This window comes from Triticum aestivum, chromosome 6B (genome assembly GCF_018294505.1).
Source record: "Triticum aestivum cultivar Chinese Spring chromosome 6B, IWGSC CS RefSeq v2.1, whole genome shotgun sequence".
Lineage (NCBI taxonomy): Eukaryota > Viridiplantae > Streptophyta > Magnoliopsida > Poales > Poaceae > Triticum > Triticum aestivum.
In genome coordinates this window covers 484,325,523-484,343,493 of record NC_057810.1, presented here as the reverse complement: position 1 = coordinate 484,343,493, position 17,971 = coordinate 484,325,523, and the positions used below count along the sequence as shown (strand labels likewise).

General features: G+C 50.1%; 1 protein-coding gene across 1 annotated transcript; it reads left to right on the top strand.

Moving 5' to 3' along the window:
- Positions 1–1,176: 1,176 nt before the first annotated feature.
- LOC123134275 (membrane steroid-binding protein 1) lies at positions 1,177–17,691 on the top strand. Its single transcript, XM_044553547.1, has 2 exons — positions 1,177–1,630; positions 16,958–17,691. The coding sequence occupies exons 1-2, from the start codon at positions 1,311–1,313 to the stop codon at positions 17,058–17,060; spliced, it is 423 nt and encodes a 140-aa protein (XP_044409482.1). The 5' UTR covers positions 1,177–1,310; the 3' UTR covers positions 17,061–17,691.
- Positions 17,692–17,971: the final 280 nt, after the last annotated feature.

Genomic DNA, 17,971 nt, shown 5'->3' with positions numbered 1-17,971 from the left:
TCATTTAGAGCTTTGTCGATTTCCTCCGGAAGGAAAGAGAGCACGAGCCCTTCGTTCTCCTCCTGCGATACCCGTTCCGTTGGGTCCCACAAATCCTCACGGAGGCAAAGAGCTTTTTCTTTGGCCATCCACAAAAGGCCTATGAAAAACTCATAAATGTGAGCCACTATGTGTTCGTTGGTTAACAGAAGGCCGTTGTCAGATTGGAACCGCAGGATAGTACTCTTGCGCTTTCTACCGTTGGCAAACGCGTGAAAGCACCCTGTGTTAGCATCTCCTTTAGTAACCCACTTGACGCCGCTCCTACGGCGCCAATATTCCTCCTCCGCACGCAGAATAGCTAGGACTTTGTTTTCTAAATCGTATCTATGAGCCCATTCTCCCTCCGAGAAAGTCCGGCGATCTGCCCACTCTATACATACGAAGGACATGCTTCCCTCTAGCATAAAGAGGCCCCTGAGTTTTAGTTTCGCTCCGGGCCCCCAAAATACCAGGACCGGCCCTGGTGCTATGGAATGTCAACACCATGATGAGTATATGGAACTTTGCCGTGAGACTTTGATAAAAGCAGGACCGCACAATTCTGATGTCAAATCGAGACAGTCCACCTACATGACTTAGAGCGCATACCTATTTCCTTCCAGCTTCACACATCGTCTCATATCCCTGAACCGGCACAACCTTCTTTCCTCCTATCTTTTTTGAGCTTCAGTTGGACGGTAGAAGATGACAGGAGCAGGTTGGTGCTCCATCCGCTGTCACTGAATGTCCCGCACGTCATCTGAACGATGTTCCGATATGTTTCTTTATTCTAACTTAAGCGTACCACTACCAGGATGGTCTTCGATCTAAAGGAAGGGTGATCTCTGCTCGTGCAGATGTGCTAGCTCACACCTTTACGCCTGCTGTAAAAGAAAACTTGTACAGTTTCTCCGATGTATTGTGCATTGCTGAACAGATAAAATCTCGTGACATCATACGCATTTTGCACAAGACCATCGACGGAAAAACTGGCCAGATGCCATCACCAATCTTCATGGATTCCCAACCAAAACCATGGATCAGAAAAGACTTGTTCATGACAAGAACAACACGTACGTACGGCCCCGTCTTTGTGCAACTTTCTAAACTTTCTAGATGGATTCCCTTATTTCCCTCTGATAAGAGCGTCGGGTCGAGTGCTCTGTCTCAACTCTAAATCGACCGCGCGATTTTCTCCGGCCCCATAGCACACTTGGCGCGTCCCTTGGTTCCACTCCCCTTCCACCTCAACGTTGTTTTATAATACCATCTCACCTGTGCCATCGTCCATGGCGTTGGCTGCAGCTGGGGAGTGGTGGGAGGCAGCGAAGGCGACCATCGCGGCGTACACAGGACTGCCGCCGGAGGCGTTCACCGCGGTTGTTGCGGTGATCGCCGTGCTTTACGTCTCCGGCTTATTCACGCGGCCAGCGCCGTCGCCGCCGATAAGGAGGGAGGCGGAGGACGAGAGGACGCTCGAGCCGCTGCCGCCACCGGTGCAGCTTGGTGAGGTGACGGAGAAGGAGCTGGGGATTTATGATGGGTCCGACCCCAAGAAGCCGCTCCTCATGGCCATCAAGGGGCAAATTTATGATGTCACGCAGAGCAGGTACAGGTTCTCTCTCTCGTATAGCCATGGAATTTCAGGACTACTTCAGTTATCTCTTCGTCTTCCCTACAAATAAGAACACCTGCGTTTCCTGAGAAACTGAAAAGGAAAAGCTTTTTAATTCTTTATATGCGTCAGAGAAAGAGTACGGGTCAACAATTTAAATTATCAATATCTGCAAATTGTCATGAGAAGTTTTTTTTTTTTGCGAAATAAATTGTCATGAGAAGTTAAAAAGGGAGAATTTGTCAACCGGGACTGAAAGGAGAATTTTGTTATTTGGCATTGGAGTTTAATCATTATATAAGGATGCCACATTCCCCCCAAACTTTTTATAAAGAGTTCTCCTTGTTTTTGTTTACGTCGTTTCACATCATTCTCTTCTATGTCTACTGAACTTCCATAGAGTTTGACGCGCTCAATTAGAAACGAAAAGACTAACGCCCACATGTGTGGGCGTCTGGCAACTCGCCCACACGCATGGATCCTTGTCCAACTAATTCTGCACGAATCTTGGCACGTTCTAGCAGTTTTTGTGTGTCACGTAGGACTGGGCTGATGTGTGGGCATTCATCCGGTCGCCCACACGTCTTTTTTCACTACACGGAGGACTGGTGTGTGGGTGTTTAGCAATTCGCTCACACACCAGTTTTCACGCACGCAGAGGGGCTGGTGTGTGGGCGTTTATCATTTCGCCCACACACCCGTCTCCTCGCCCACACCCAAAGCTGTCAGTTGCCATGCGTTTTTGCAGGGTACATGGCAACTGTTCTAGCTTTGCTTGTAAGCAGATGGCAATTCTTTTTTACCCGAGTTGCCATGTATTTTTGCATGATACATGGCAACTGCCTTAGCGTGCACATAAGCAGATGGCAACTCTTTCTTTTACATGGCAACTGCCCTAACGTGCTTGTGAGCACATCGCAACTCTCTTTTTTATCCGAACATGTTTTTTTGCCATGCTTGTTTTGTAGTGCTACATGGCAACTGCCTAGTGTTAGTAGGTGGCAACTTATAAAGTTTTTGAAATCATGACAACTGCAGTAGACCAGACCATACATGGCAACTGCAGTTGAGCAACCATGGCAACTGTAGTTGTCCGACATGGCAACTGTAGTTCAGCGACATGGCAACTGCAGTTAAATGAACATGGAAGAGGGTCCAGACCATGGCAACTGTGGGGACGCATGGTGACTGTCACGCGGGACGTGCGGGACCATAAGGTAGGTGATGAGGATATGTACCTAGGGTAGGGTCATAGACCTATCTAGGGTACCATGCCCAAGGACATCCTTAGACGAAGCTACCTTCCAGTCGACCAAGAGAAACTTCACTCGACTGGCTAGAAGACACTCGACAAACCTGAAGACACTCGACCATCAAGACCCACTCGACCATCAGGAGTTCAGGATCTACTCTGCATCCAAACGGTCTGTAATTAAGTAGTCTTAATGGTCATGATGACACTTTAAGTAGGGTGTTACCAGTAACTCCCGGCCTTAATGTACTTTAATCCTCTGCTACATGAGAGGGCTGGGGTCCTGGCGTCCTCTATATAAGCCACCCCCCTCCACTGGTAGAAGGGTTCGCACCCCTGTAACTCATATACACAGAAATCAGTCGACCGCCTCCGGGCTCCGAGACGTAGGGCTGTTACTTCCTCCGAGAAGGGCCTGAACTCGCTAAACACTCGTGTGTACAACTACTCCATAGCTAGGATCTTGCCTCTCCATATCTACCCCCCATTCTACTGTCAGACTTAGAACCACGACAGTTGGCGCCCACCGTGGGGCAGGTGTCTTAGCGACTTTTTTGGAGAAGTTGCAATTTGTTCGATCGCCTTCATCACGGTTTCCGGCGGAGCTCTGGTCGAGGGCCACGAGATCCGTCTCGGTGCGCTCACTTTCATCGCAGACGACTCCGCTTGGCTCCTGGAGGCACCACTCGACATCGACGCGCTCCCGTCCGCGGGGCGACGCACTTTCGGGCGTGTGTCCGCGGCGTCTTGCTGCGGCAGCTGTCGACCCCGTACCGGTCGACTCCTGCGCCGTCCTCCCTCCCTGTCTCCCGCCAGCGCAAGCGCTCCGGTCGGTCGAGGCTCCAGCGTTGGGTGAGACACGCGGTGGCTCTCCAATCGGCCACCACCCAAGTCGCGGCGATTGAGCCCGACAAATCTCTCTACGGCCTGTTCAACCTGTCGACTGGCTCCGTAGAGACTGCATCCGAGTGCGATAGCAGTGATCCAGCGGCGGAGGTCCTGATGGTCAACGGGCCCCGTAGTCCTCCCGGTTTCCCCCGCGGCGACGGGATGGACGACGAGGATGACCCTGCTCAAGCCCATGAAGAGTACCAACCCGAGCCGCTCACTTCCCAGCAGAGGGAAGAACTTCGCCGCCGGAACATGGATGCCCTGCATACTCCCATTGCAGGAGAAATTCCTGAGGCTCGTGCCCTGGAAGAGGCGCGTTTAGCCAACCTGGCTGAACGCACTCGACTGGAGAACCTCCAGCGAGCACTCAACGAGCGTGCACGTCAACGAGTGACCAACTCCAACCGACGTCAGCTCTTTCCGCAACCAACTCAGGTATATCGAACCCCAATTCAGAATTTGGCAGCTGCAGCCCGCATAGCAGAGTCAATTCAGCCCTCTCAGTCAGAGGCTGGAAGAGGCTTGATGCAGATTAGAGATTTGCTCCGGGCGGCAGGAGATCAGAATTCAGTTGTGTCACAGTCGCGCAACAGGATTCACAGTCGATCCGTCGCTGCAAATACTGTTCAGTCAGCTCACAGTCCAAGGTCGCCTCTGAGGCGCATGGGACGTGAAGGCCCGCGGGACCACTATGATGATCGATTTGATCGTGATGACAGGCCTCGAGTGCCCACTCCTCCTCCGAGAAGTGGGTCTAACGCCCATCGGTACCAAGATGACAGACGCCAGCTCAGTGTTGGGCGGAGAGCTCCAGTCGACCCCAGAAAGCCAGGCTTTGACGCTAGATCCATCATCGTGCAAGGTTTTGTCGACCGAAACAGAGCTCATAGAGGTAGTCATGACAGAGATGTGCCCACAAGCAGCCGAGTCCACGTTTCAGGTCCAGAATGTTTTAGCAGAGCGATCAGAGCCGCAGTGATACCCCCCAACTTCAGGTTGGCGACTGGGGTGAGTAAGTTCACTGGAGAGTCTAAGCCTGAAACTTGGCTCGAAGACTACCGAGTGGCTGTTCAGATTGGTGGCGGTAATGATGAGGTGGCCATGAAACATTTGCCACTTATGCTAGAGGGTTCGGCCAGGGCGTGGTTGAATCAGTTAGCTCCTAGCAGCATTTACACTTGGGAAGATCTTTCTCGAGTGTTCGTCAGGACGTTTGAGGGAACTTGCAAGCGACCTGCCGGATTGACTGAGCTGCAAGTTTGTGTACAAAAGTCGAGTGAAACACTGAGGGATTACATCCAGAGGTGGATCACTTTACATCATACTGTAGAGAATGTGTCAGACCATCAAGCGGTTTGCGCCTTCAAAGATGGCGTCAAGAACAGAGAGTTGAGCCTGAAGTTTGGTCGAATTGGAGATATGACCCTGAGTCGGATGATGGAAATAGCCACCAAGTACGCCAACGGCGAAGAAGAGGACCGACTCCGGAGTGGCAAGTACAAGCCGAGTCAGTCGGATAAAGGAAACTCCAGTCGGAAGCAAAAGCGGAAGGCCGAGCCAGCAGCGCCTGGAGAGGCTCTGGCCGTGACTCAGGGCAAATTCAAAGGGAAGCCCAAAGGATCTTGGAACCCCAAGAAGGTAAAAGATAAGGAAGGTAATGATGTGATGGATCTTCCATGTCATATTCACACGAAGAAAGACGAAGAGGGTAACTTCATCTACCCAAAGCATACCACTCGCCAGTGCCGGCTTTTAATCCAGCAGTTTCAAGGGAAACAGCCGAAGGATAAAGAGAAGGAGTCGGACAAGGCTGAAGACAAGAAGGACAGTGATGGAGAGTACCCTCATGTCAACTCCACTCTGATGATTTTTGCTGATGTAGAGAGCAAAAGTCGACTGAAAGTGATCAACCGTGAGGTCAATATGGTCGCCCCGGTGACACCAAACTATCTGAGATGGTCGCAAACTCCCATTACTTTCGACCAGTCTGACCATCCTACTCACATTGCCACCCCTGGGAGGCAAGTTCTGGTGGTTGACTCGGTCGTCGAAGGCACTCGACTGACGAAGGTATTGATGGATGGCGGCAGCGGGTTGAATATACTGTATGCGGAGACACTCAAGGGAATGGGCATTCCGATGTCCAGACTCAGTTCCAGCAACATGAGTTTTCACGGAGTCATCCTAGGAAAGAAGGCCGAGTCACTCGGCCAAATAGCTCTGGATGTGGTGTTCGGCGACTCGAAACATTTCCGCAAAGAGAAGCTGACATTCGAAGTCGTGGATTTCCAGAGCGCCTACCACGCCATTTTGGGAAGACCAGCCTACGCCCGCTTCATGGCTCGACCATGCTATGTGTACCTCAAGTTAAAGATGCCTGGCCCCAAAGGCATGATCACCATCACTGGCAACCGAAAGAAAGCGGAAGAGTGTTTTCAGAAAGGCTCAAAGATTGCGGATGACCAGATAACAGTGGTAGATCTAGAGGGATACAAGAAGAATGCAGATCCGAGTGATTTACTGCGGGCCAAGAAGCCCGCCACAGAGTCAGCGTTTCAGTCGTCCGGTGAGACGAAGCCAGTTCATATCCACCCGACTGACCCCAATGCAGCTCCGACCCATATTTCCACAACACTCGACTCTAAATAGGAAGAAGCGCTCATCCAGTTCCTCCGTGAGAACTGGGACATCTTCGCATGGAAGCCAGCTCACATGCCGGGTGTTCCCAGGGGACTGGCTGAGCATCGCCTTAGAGTCGATTCAAAAGCAAAACCTGTTAAGGAACATCTTCGACGGTCCGCCAGAAGAAAAAAGCCATTGGCGAGGAGGTGGCTCGGCTCCTTGCAGCAGAGTTCATCCGAGAGATATACCACTCCGAGTGGCTCGCCAATGTCGTCATGGTTCCCAAAAAGGAGAATTCCCTTCATATGTGCATTGATTTCAAACATATCAATCGGGCCTGCCCGAAAGATCATTTTCCTCTCCCTCGCATTGACCAAATTATCGACTCGACTGCAGGATGCGAGAGATTGTCTTTTCTAGATGCTTATTCCGAGTATCATCAGATCCGTCTGTATGGGCCCGACGAAATCAAAACAGCTTTCATCACTCCATTCGGATGCTTCTGCTATATCACCATGCCATTCGGCCTCAAGAATGTCGGAGCCACGTTCATGAGAATGATTCAAAAGTGTTTACTCACTCAAATCAGTCGGAATGTGGAAGCATACATGGATGATATCGTGATCAAGTCGCGAAAGGGTTCTGACCTGTTGACTGACTTAGCTGAAACATTTGCCAATCTTAGGAGGTATGATATCAAGCTCAATCCATCAAAGTGCACATTCGGAGTACCTGGCGGAAAGTTACTCGGTTTTCTCGTTTCCGAACGAGGAATCGATGCTAACCCAGAAAAAGTTGGTACCATACTCTGAATGAAGCACCCTGTGCGTGTGCACGACGTCCAGAAGCTTACTGGATGCTTGGCCGCGTTAAGTCGATTCATCTCTCGCCTCGGTGAAAAGGCGTTGCCTCTTTACCGACTGATGAAGAAGGCAGACAAGTTCGAGTGGACTCCAGAAGCTGATGCAGCGTTTGCCGAGCTAAAAACTCTGCTCTCCACCCAGCCGGTGCTTGCTGCTCCAATCAGCAAAGAGCCTCTGTTGCTTTATATTGCAGCCACAGGACAAGTCGTCAGTACAGTACTTACGGTCGAGCGGGAAGAAGAAGGGAAAGCCTTCAAAGTTCAGCGCCCAGTGTATTATCTCTCTGAAGTTTTGACCCCATCAAAGCAAAGATATCCTCATTATCAGAAGCTCGTATATGGGATCTACATGACCATGAAGAAGGTTGCTCATTATTTCTCTGATCATGACACTACAGTCGTCAGCGACGCACCATTGTCAGAAATTCTGCACAACAGAGATGCAACTGGTCGAGTGGCTAAATGGGCGATTGAACTCCTTCCCCTTGATATCAAATTCGAGGCAAAGAAAGCCATTAAGTCCCAGGCTATAGCAGATTTCCTTGCCGAGTGGATTGAGCAACAACAGCCTACTCAAGTCCTCTCGGAGCATTGGACCATGTTCTTTGATGGCTCTAAGATGTTAAATGGTTCTGGTGCTGGGGTCATTTTGGTTTCCCCCCGAGGAGACAAGCTCAGATATGTGCTCCAGATCCACTTTGATTCCTCCAACAATGAAGCAGAATATGAAGCACTCTTGTATGGATTACGCATGGCCATTTCACTTGGCGTCCGTCGCCTTATGGTCTATGGCGATTCAGATTTGGTGGTCAATCAAGTGATGAAGGAGTGGGACGTTAGAAGCCCAGCCATGACTGGATACTGCAATGCCGTGAGGAAGCTCGAAAAGAAGTTCGAAGGATTAGAGCTCCACCACATACCCCGACTGAAAAATCAAGCAGCTGACGATCTGGCGAAGATAGGATCCAAGAGAGAAGCTGTCCCCAGTGATGTGTTTTTGGAACACATCCACACTCCGTCAGTCGTAGAAGATCCTTTTACCGATGAAGCCCCGCAACCTAAGAGTGTCATGGACCCGACTGAGGTTGAAGTCCCAGCGGTGGTCGACCTGATCATGGAAGTTCTAGTGATCACTCCAGATTGGACAGTACCATATATCGCGTATATCTTGAGGAAAGAGCTCCCGGAGAACGAAGAAGAGGCTCGACAGATCGTCCGCCGATCTAAAGCCTTTACCGTGATAAAGGGACAGTTGTACAGAGAAAGTGCGACTGGAGTTGGTCAGAAATGCATAACGCCAGAGGAAGGTCGAATCATCCTTGATGACATTCACTCGGGAACCTGTGGCCATCATGCGTCCTCTCGGACCATCGTGGCCAAAGCATACCGAGCCGGATTTTATTGGCCAAGAGCGAATGAAATGGCGAAGGAGATAGTCGACAAGTGCGAGGGATGCCACTTTTACTCCTATATGTCACACAAGCCCGCGTCGGCTTTGAAGACTATACCACTCGTCTGGCCCTTTGCAGTGTGGGGTCTGGATATGGTCGGTCCTTTGAGAACAGGCAGAAGCGGTTTTACCCATGTTCTGGTAGCAGTCGACAAGTTCACTAAGTGGATCGAAGCTAAACCCATCAAGAACCTCGATGCCGGTACTGCTGTCAGCTTCATCAGAGAATTGATATTCAGATACGGGGTCCCGCACAGCATCATCACTGACAATGGGTCAAACTTCGATTCCGAAGAGTTCAGAGCTTTCTGCACATCTCAAGGCACGTGAGTCGACTACGCTTCAGTCGCTCACCCACAGTCGAATGGACAAGCAGAACGAGCCAACGGTTTGATCCTCAAAGGGTTGAAACCCCGTTTGATGCCTGATCTTAAGCATGCGGCTGGTGCATGGGTCGAAGAACTTCCCTTAGTACTTTGGGGGTTAAGGACCACGCCCAACCGATCGACTGGGAGAACTCCATTCTTCTTGGTCTACGGGGCTGAAGCAGTCTTGCCGAGCGACCTTCTCCATAATGCTCCCCGAGTCGAGCTCTACACTGAAGCAGAAGCAGAACAAGCGCGGCAGGATGCAGTTGACCTTTTACAGGAAGAGAGGGAGATGGCTCTGATCAGATCGACCATTTACCAACAGGACTTGCATCGCTTCCACGCCAAAAACGTGAAGAGTCGAGCCTTCGAGGAAGGAGATTTAGTCCTCCGAGTGGATCAGCAGAAACCACACAAGCTTGCTCCTTCTTGGGAAGGTCCCTTCATAGTCACCAAGGTTCTCCACAATGGAGCGTACCGTCTTTACAATGTCGAGCATCAGATCGACGAGCCCCGAGCTTGGAACGCGGAACTTCTCCGCCCCTTTTACACCTAAGTATTCACTCGGACGAGTTGTAATAAAAGTACTTCTGCAGCTTGTTTATTAAAGACGGAAGCTTTACAATCTTCCCTGTAATCATTATTTCTTTTGTCCTCTCAAAACAATCCCCCAGTGGGTGGCTTGGCTGCGAATCCGATTCGCCCAAGTCTGTAAAAAAAATCCTAACCGAGTAGTGAGTCAGTCTCCCACACGAAGGCTTAGCTGCGAAATCCGTTTTCGCCTAAGATAAATAAAATCCTACCGAGTGGTAAGCCAGCCTTCCACTCGGAGGCTTAGCTGCAGTCCAAGTACTCGCCTAAGATAAATAAAATCCTACCGAGTGGTAAGCCAGCCTTCCACTCGGAGGCTTAGCTGCAGTCCAAGAACTCGCCTAAGTACAAGTACAACATGCGTTCCGCAAGGAGGACGAGGTGCAGGTCGACTGCTACCCTCTCCTTCCTAGCTGCGCCACCAATTCAAAAATCCTACTGAGTGTAGAGCAGACCTCCCACTCGGGGGCTTAGCTGCAGCCCAGTGCTCGCCTAAGTATCTGAAATCCTATCGAGTGGAGAGCAGACCTCCCACTCGGGGGCTTAGCTGCAGCCCAGTGCTCGCCTAAGTATCTGAAATCCTACCGAGTGGAGAGCAGACCTCCCACTCGGGGGCTTAGCTGCAGCCCAGTGCTCGCCTAAGTATCTGAAATCCTACCGAGTGTAGAGCAGACCTCCCACTCGGGGGCTTAGCTGCAGCCCAGTGCTCGCCTAAGTGTCTGAAATCCTACCGAGTGGAGAGCAGACCTCCCACTCGGGGACTTAGCTGCAGCCCAGTGCTCGCCTAAGTGTCCGAAATCCTACCGAGTGGAGAGCAGACCTCCCACTCGGGGGCTTAGCTGCAGCCCAGTGCTCGCCTAAGTATCTAAAATCCTACCGAGTGGAGGGCAAACCTCTCACTCGGGGGCTTAGCTGCAGCCCAGTGCTCGCCTAAGTGAATTAGGATGCAAGCCGATGGCAATAAGCGCTTTGCTTCAACCTGCAAAAGACGCCTCAAACCAAATGCAAACGTATTCAGCGACGAACCCAAGTTCGGATAACACCTAACGGAACCGAAAGTGCTCAGGCACTAGGCCTGTTAAGGTTTCTTGGTTACAAAACTCACTCGGCATACCGAGGCAAATTTAAAGTATCAAGCTCTGAAGTATTTTACCCCTCCCGCGGAGGGCTGGAAGGTGCCACAAACTCGTCCAGATCAATTCCATCTGCAATCCGAGTGGCAGCAGCAATGAAGGTCTCCATGAAAGATCTGAAATCGTGCTTCTTGCTGTTGGCCACCCTAAGAGCCACCAGCTTGTCCTCTCGTGCATCCTTGCAGTGAACGCGGACCAGAGACAAAGCAACATCCGCGCCGCACCTGGCCGAAGACTTCTTCCACTCTTGCACTCGACTTGGGACCTCGTTCAGTCGAGTCATCAGAGATTCGAGGTCGTTCTGGAGTGTCTCTCTTGGCCAGAGTGTTGTGTAGATACGGGAAGTTGCGACCTTCAGCCTTGCGAGATAATCGATGACAGCAGCAACACGAGATTCAAGTCGGAGCACGTTCATGGCGACTTCATCTTTCACAGGGGAGTTGATGGGGTCCAGGTTTACTTCCAGTCGACCAGTCTCCTCTTCAAAGTTCTGACAAAATTCTGCAAGCACAACCACCGAGTCAAGACAAATAGTCGGAGGTCACAATTAAAATATTTGTTTGATACAAATGATTACCTTCAAGCATGAGGAACAACTTCTTGGCGAGTCCACCTAGATAAGCCTCTAGATCATTCTTCTTTCTCTTCAACTCACTGGCCTTGTCATTCAGGGTGGTCTGGTCGTTTTTCAGTCGACTGACCTCCTGGTTGGCAGCATCAAGAGCAGCTTTCAGATTGGTGTTTTCTTCTTCAAGCTTAGTCACTGAAGCCAGCTTCTCATCCACTAGCCTGGTCTTCTCTAAAGCGGTTTTTTGCATCTCAGCCAAGTCAAGCTCTTGTTTCTTCAGGGCATCCCTCACTTTGCCTGCAAAGTTACAGTGAGATTAGATTCGGAAACAAGTGAGAGGCAAAGGCAGTCGTCAAAGGCCTCACCAAGCATACCTTTAGCTTCCTCCTTCACCTTCGTCAAGTTCTCTTGGGCCAGTTTCAGATCGAGCTCGAGCTGAATGTGTTTGTTCTCCAACTCAGTATAACGAGCCGCAAGGTCACAGGATTTCTACGAAGAACCGATCGACAGATGTCAAAGACAATTCACTTCCGAGTGAGTAAGGAAAAATCATAGCGTTTCTAAGACTACGGCCGAATGCAAACATTCGACCATAGTCTCGGGGACTACACCCAGTGGGTGCACTCAGTGTGCCCCCACTAGTTTCATCAGTTAGAGTCGACCAGTCGACCGACAACACAAAAAAGAATCGGAGGTGTTCTTCAGACTATAATCGACCGCAAGCAGTCGACCACAGTCTCGGGGACTACACCCAGTGGGTGCACTCAGCGTGCCCCCACCGTCTATGAATCTATTCGACCTAGTCGAGTAAGGAAAAATCTTAAGACATAAAGACTATAGTCGACTGCCAGCAGTCGACCATAGCCTTGGGGACTACACCCAGTGGGTGCACTCAGCGTGCCCCCACCGGTCTATGAATCTATTCGACCTTGTCGAGTAAGGAAAAATCTTAAGACATAAAGACTATAGTCGACTGCCAGCAGTCGACCATAGCCTTGGGGACTACACCCAGTGGGTGCACTCAGCGTGCCCCCACTAGTCCAGAATTTCAATCGACACACCCACTGGGTGCAGGACAAACTCTAAGAATTGCAGAAAGAAGAGTTTACAGATATCATATCCTAACAGAACAGGCAGTGACCGACTGACCTGAACATTACTCTGAAGAGCCGAACTGGCGTCATAGGCTGCCTGGCTAGCTTCTCGTATCGCCTTCACTTGCTCCATCATGACTCCCGCTTGGCGTATCGCTTCTCTAGAAGCACTGGCTTGGTCTTCTGGAACGGGGTAGGTGGAGAAAAGCGAGGGTTGAGCAGCACTCGACGACGAAGGGCGAGCACTCGTCAACGGCACCGTGAAGGTTACGGTGGGTAGAGTGACATTGTCTCCCTCCACGACCAACGTCTCGGGTGCCGGCACATCCTGAGTCGCCTTGCCAGCAGACGTTTTCTTGCTTCTCCTCAGCCGTGGTGGTTCTTCGTCGTCGTTGTCAGGAAGGTCAATAACAATGTTAGAGGAAACTGCAGAAAGAATCAAAATTAGAGACAATAAGTCAGTCGACTGAAAACGGCAGCACAAGAGTCATACCAGGTCTCGAGGTTGCAGCATCCTCCATCTTGCGGTCTTCGGCCCTCGCCGAAGTGTCGGAAGTAGCAGCGCTGCAGTTCCAAAAGTCAGTTGATTGACCCATGAGTCGACCAAGAACAAGTTCATGAAACAGGGAAAGCTCAAAACTACCATTAGCCTGAGATAGTGGGGATCACCATCTTCATCTTCGGCAAGACCTTTGCAGGCTTCGACAGCGCCACTCGAGATTGCTTCGGAGCCTTCTCAGTCGGTGCCGGAGAAGTAGTCCGAGGGCGCTTGGTCGACTGGGAAGCGGTTGCGACCCCCTTACCCCGCTCAGTCGCGGGATCATGGGCAAGCTTCGAGCGTCTTTCCGAGCGGGGAGGTGCAACTTCCTCCTCCTCCTCCTCCTCCTCTTCTTCCTCCTCACCAGATTCATCACCCTCGTCGTCGTCGTCAGCATCCGAATCCCACTCCTCTGGGCTTTCGCCCCCGCTTCCTTCCTCCTCCTCAGTCGGCATCTGCGCCCCATTGGGCATCGAGTACAATTCGGTGGTGGCCTGTCAGACAACAAAACAAAGATCAATCGACCGGTTCGCGGCAAAACAGAATGGATAAAGCAAGATCACAATCGGGAATAAGTGGCCATACCGCGTCCGCCGTATAAGTACAGTCGAGTGGCGGGATCCTCCTAGTCCCTCGAGGGTTGTCCTTGTTCCCTGTGATGGCGGCCACCCACCTCTCCAGCGTGGCGTCGTCGGCTGCTTCTGGATGGACCCGAGTGGTGTCTTCGGTACCGCAGTACAGCCACATCGGGCGGCCTCGGTACTGGAGCGGTTGGATATGCCGCCTAAGGAAGACTTCCAGAAGATCCATGCCCGTCACTCCGTCCCGAACGAGTTGGACCACGCGCTCCATCAACATTTTTACCTCGGCTTTCTCCTCAGGAAGCACCTTTAGAGAAGACGGTTTGTCCACTCGGTCCATGGAGAACGGAGGGAGACCAGTCGACTGCCCCGGCGTTGACTCGTCTTGGCAGTAGAACTAAGTCGACTGCCACCCTCTGACCGACTCAGGAAGGGTCATGGCCGGGAAAGTGCTCTTATTCCTCAACTGAATCCCAAGACCCCCGCACATCTGAATAACCTTGGTCCTCTCATCATCCGGACTCGCCTTTTTTACTGTCTATGAGCGACAGGTGAATATGTGCTTGAAGAGACCCCAGTGCGGTCGACAACCCAGGAAGTTCTCGCACATAGACACAAAGGCAGCAAGATAGGCGATGGAATTGGGATTGAAATGGTGGAGTTGCGCCCCAAAGAAATTCAGAAACCCACGGAAGAACACACTCGGCGGCAGAGAAAAACCACGATCTACGTGAGTGGCTAAGAGAACGCACTCACCCTCTTGCGGCTGCGGTTGACACTCGGACCCCGGGAGCCTCGCTGACCTGTGGGGGATCAGTCCCTCATTGGCCAGGTCATTGAGATCTTTCTCTATGATGGTCGAGCGGATCCAATCTCCTTGGACCCAACCCTTCGGCAGGCGGGACCTCGACGAAGATCCGCCCCGACTGGACGGTCTCCCCTTCGCTTGCCCCGTCGCCGTCGCCTTCTTCGCGCGCTCTAGGGCCGCCGTCTTCTCCTTCACCATTGTCGCCGGCAAAGCGCGCAAGAGGTGGGTAGGCGGAGCCGGGAGCAGGCGCAGTGGGCGGAGGCAGAGAGGGATGAGAGAAGAATGGGAGGGCACTGTTCAAAAAACCCTCCCCCAGCGCTTTATATAGGGACGTTTCCGAGTGGCTGACGAGTGGGTCCGAGCGATCCTATCACAACCCGAAATAGTCGGCGTGCACGATACCTGGCGAAAAAGGCGGTGCGGAAATCGAGGCGTCCACGCCTTATCCCTTCCGATTGCCGCGGACCGCCCCGCTTCGCGCGCTTTCCAAATTTCGGATCCCGCAAAATCCGCTGGCGGCAGATCAGTCTGTCAGACAATATCTTTCCCGCGATCCGTCGCTCGGGAGTTCTCTAGAGTTCAAAAGTTCACTCGACAGAAGATAAGAATGGATCAAGGCGACTGAAGTAAAAGTTGACGCCCACACCGAAAGAAAAATCGCCAATCCAAGATACGACACAATCAAAGCGCAAGAAATGAGTCGGAGAAAATCATCAACTCCTTCCTCACTCGAACCTCGATCCATTCGGGGGTTAATGATGAGGATATGTACCTAGGGTAGGATCATAGACCTATCTAGGGTACCATGCCCAAGGACATCCTTAGACGAAGCTACCTTCCAGTCGACCAAGAGAGACTTCACTCGACTGGCTAGAAGACACTCGACAAACCTGAAGACACTCGACCATCAAGACCCACTCGACCATCAGGAGTTCAGGATCTACTCTGCATCCAAACGGTCTGTAATTAAGTAGTCTTAATGGTCATGATGACACTTTAAGTAGGGCGTTACCAGTAACTCCCGGCCTTAATGTACTTTAATCCTCTGCTACATGAGAGGGCTGGGGTCCTGGCGTCCTCTATATAAGCCACCCCCCTCCACTGGTAGAAGGGTTCGCACCCCTGTAACTCATATACACAGAAATCAGTCGACCGCCTCCGGGCTCCGAGACGTAGGGCTGTTACTTCCTCCGAGAAGGGCCTGAACTCGCTAAACACTCGTGTGTACAACTACTCCATAGCTAGGATCTTGCCTCTCCATACCTACCCCCCATTCTACTGTCAGACTTAGAACCACGACAGTAGGAGGCCTAATGTACGGGCATGTGGGCGTTATCTATTTTGCCCACACATGGGCATGTGAGAGGGACTGCGAGGAAAAAAGAGAGGCGTGTGGGCATTACTTGTTTTGCCTACACGTAGGCGTGTGGCTGATATTCTTAAACACCACACAAAATGTGTGGGCAGACCCCTTAATGCCCACACGTGTGGGCGTTATCGGCGTCCATTAGAAAAGGACATTGTTAACCTGTTAGGAGATGATATTCTTACATGGAAACGTTTTAGTAGTGATAGATTACATACAAACTCATTAAATCTTTGTCATTTGTAAATAAGTTTGCTTTATCTCAGATAGTTTGTGCTGGATATTTTAATTCCTGCAAGTCAATGAATTTGGCATGGCAAATATAGTTTGATCAGATAGAACTGTCTGAAGCTAGAAACATATGATGTGTATTTCCTTGTCTAAGTAAGTGGGCTGGTTCTTCAGAGTGATTAGGTTTTTGTTTTGTTTGCATGACAGTCACAAACCCATTGTGGCATTATTCTCATGATCTGCACCGAACTGTGTTAACGAAGATCGCACATTTCATGCTATTCAAACTTAATCACTTTGAACCAGCTTAATTTTAAGGATGTCAGTACTAACCATTTTTTTGGAAATCAAGAGCTTTGCTAATCAATTCACGGAATTACAATCCTTCATTAGATAAGCCGTAAGGAAGGATGGGGTTTTTATCCACAAACAACATCTCCTAGAGGAATTACACTGTTTTGCGCAAAGATGAGCTAGTTCATTTGCTTCTCTCGCTGTAACCACTAGGCGAAATTCCTCAAAATTTCCGCAAAGCTCTTGAATCTCATTCAAAGTGGTAACTATCTCCAAGTGATTGAGTGCAGAAAAATTCTACTTGTTCACCACAACTTGTGCATCGGTTTTGATGATCACTTTCCTCAACCCAAGATCATAGGCTAATTGTACTCCTTCTCTTACCACTAGTGTCTCCATGACAAATACGCTAGATCTCACTTCATACCAAAGGCCCTGAGTACGGATGAGAGTGTCTTCATGATTGCCAACACCCAGGCCAGTATTAACTATTGTATTTTAAATCAATGTTTGCAACATATTTATCCATCCTTCATACTTCTAGCATCTTTGTGTGGTACACGATGTTCTATGGACCTGGTGGCCCATATGCATTGTTTGCGGGAAGAGATGCGAGTAGGGCATTGGCAAAGATGTCATTTGAGCTGAGTGATTTAACCAGTGACGTTTCAGGCTTAGGCCCTTTGGAGGTGGAAGCCTTGCAAGAATGGGAGCAGAAATTCATGGGCAAGTATGTGAAGGTTGGAACAATAAAGAAGACCATTCTGGTCTCTGAGGAAGACGGTAGAGCGCATGCCGACATATCTGAAAGAGGCTTTGACTCAAATGTGATACAGAGAAATCATGAGTTGGTACCAGAAGAAAATAGAGCTGAAACTACAACTGCAGGTCATGTAAGTGCAATGGAGCAGCCAATGAAAATATACCATGTGGGTCACAGCAAAAGCGTCCATGAAGATGAAGTGGAGACGCCAGAGGAAACGCCTGGTGCAGATTTAAGGAACACAAGCAGCACTGGTTATGGAGGAGAGCCTGAAGATGCCGGGGAGAAGGCGAAAGAGGCACCGGATGTAGATGTGAACGGTAGCAGAAACCGTGAAAGTGTAGGAGGATCAAGGGAAGCGCCAAGTGTTGGTTAGAACAATACAAACATCCATCAAGATGAAGTGGGGAAACTAAAGGAAACATCAGATATTGAGGTGAATTATGCGTAGAGTTATGCCTATTGATGATGATGTGTAGAGTTGTGCCTATTTAAGAAGGAAGTACTCTCTCTGTAAACTAATATAAGAGCATTTAGATTACTAAAGTAGTGATCTAAACTCTCTTATATTAGTTTACGGAGGGAGTAGAAATTTAACCTTGGAAGAGGACTGATTCTTCATGTTTCGGATCCAAACAGCACATCCTCTCAACTCTTACTCTGCAATGCGGCTCACTCTGCAATGCAATAAATGAGAATCTACTATGTTAAACCATGAGAGCATTACTAAGTGAAATAATGATTCTATTAGACTACATGGTAAAGAACTTCTACGCAATATTTGGTTGTTATGGCAAAAACAAAATAAGATACAGGATGATTCATCTGAACCATATCAACTCCTAAAAGGGTAGGCACAACCACACAAGGTTACCAAATTGAACTATCGGTGTAATGTACTGCCATATAAGTATTGTGTGAAC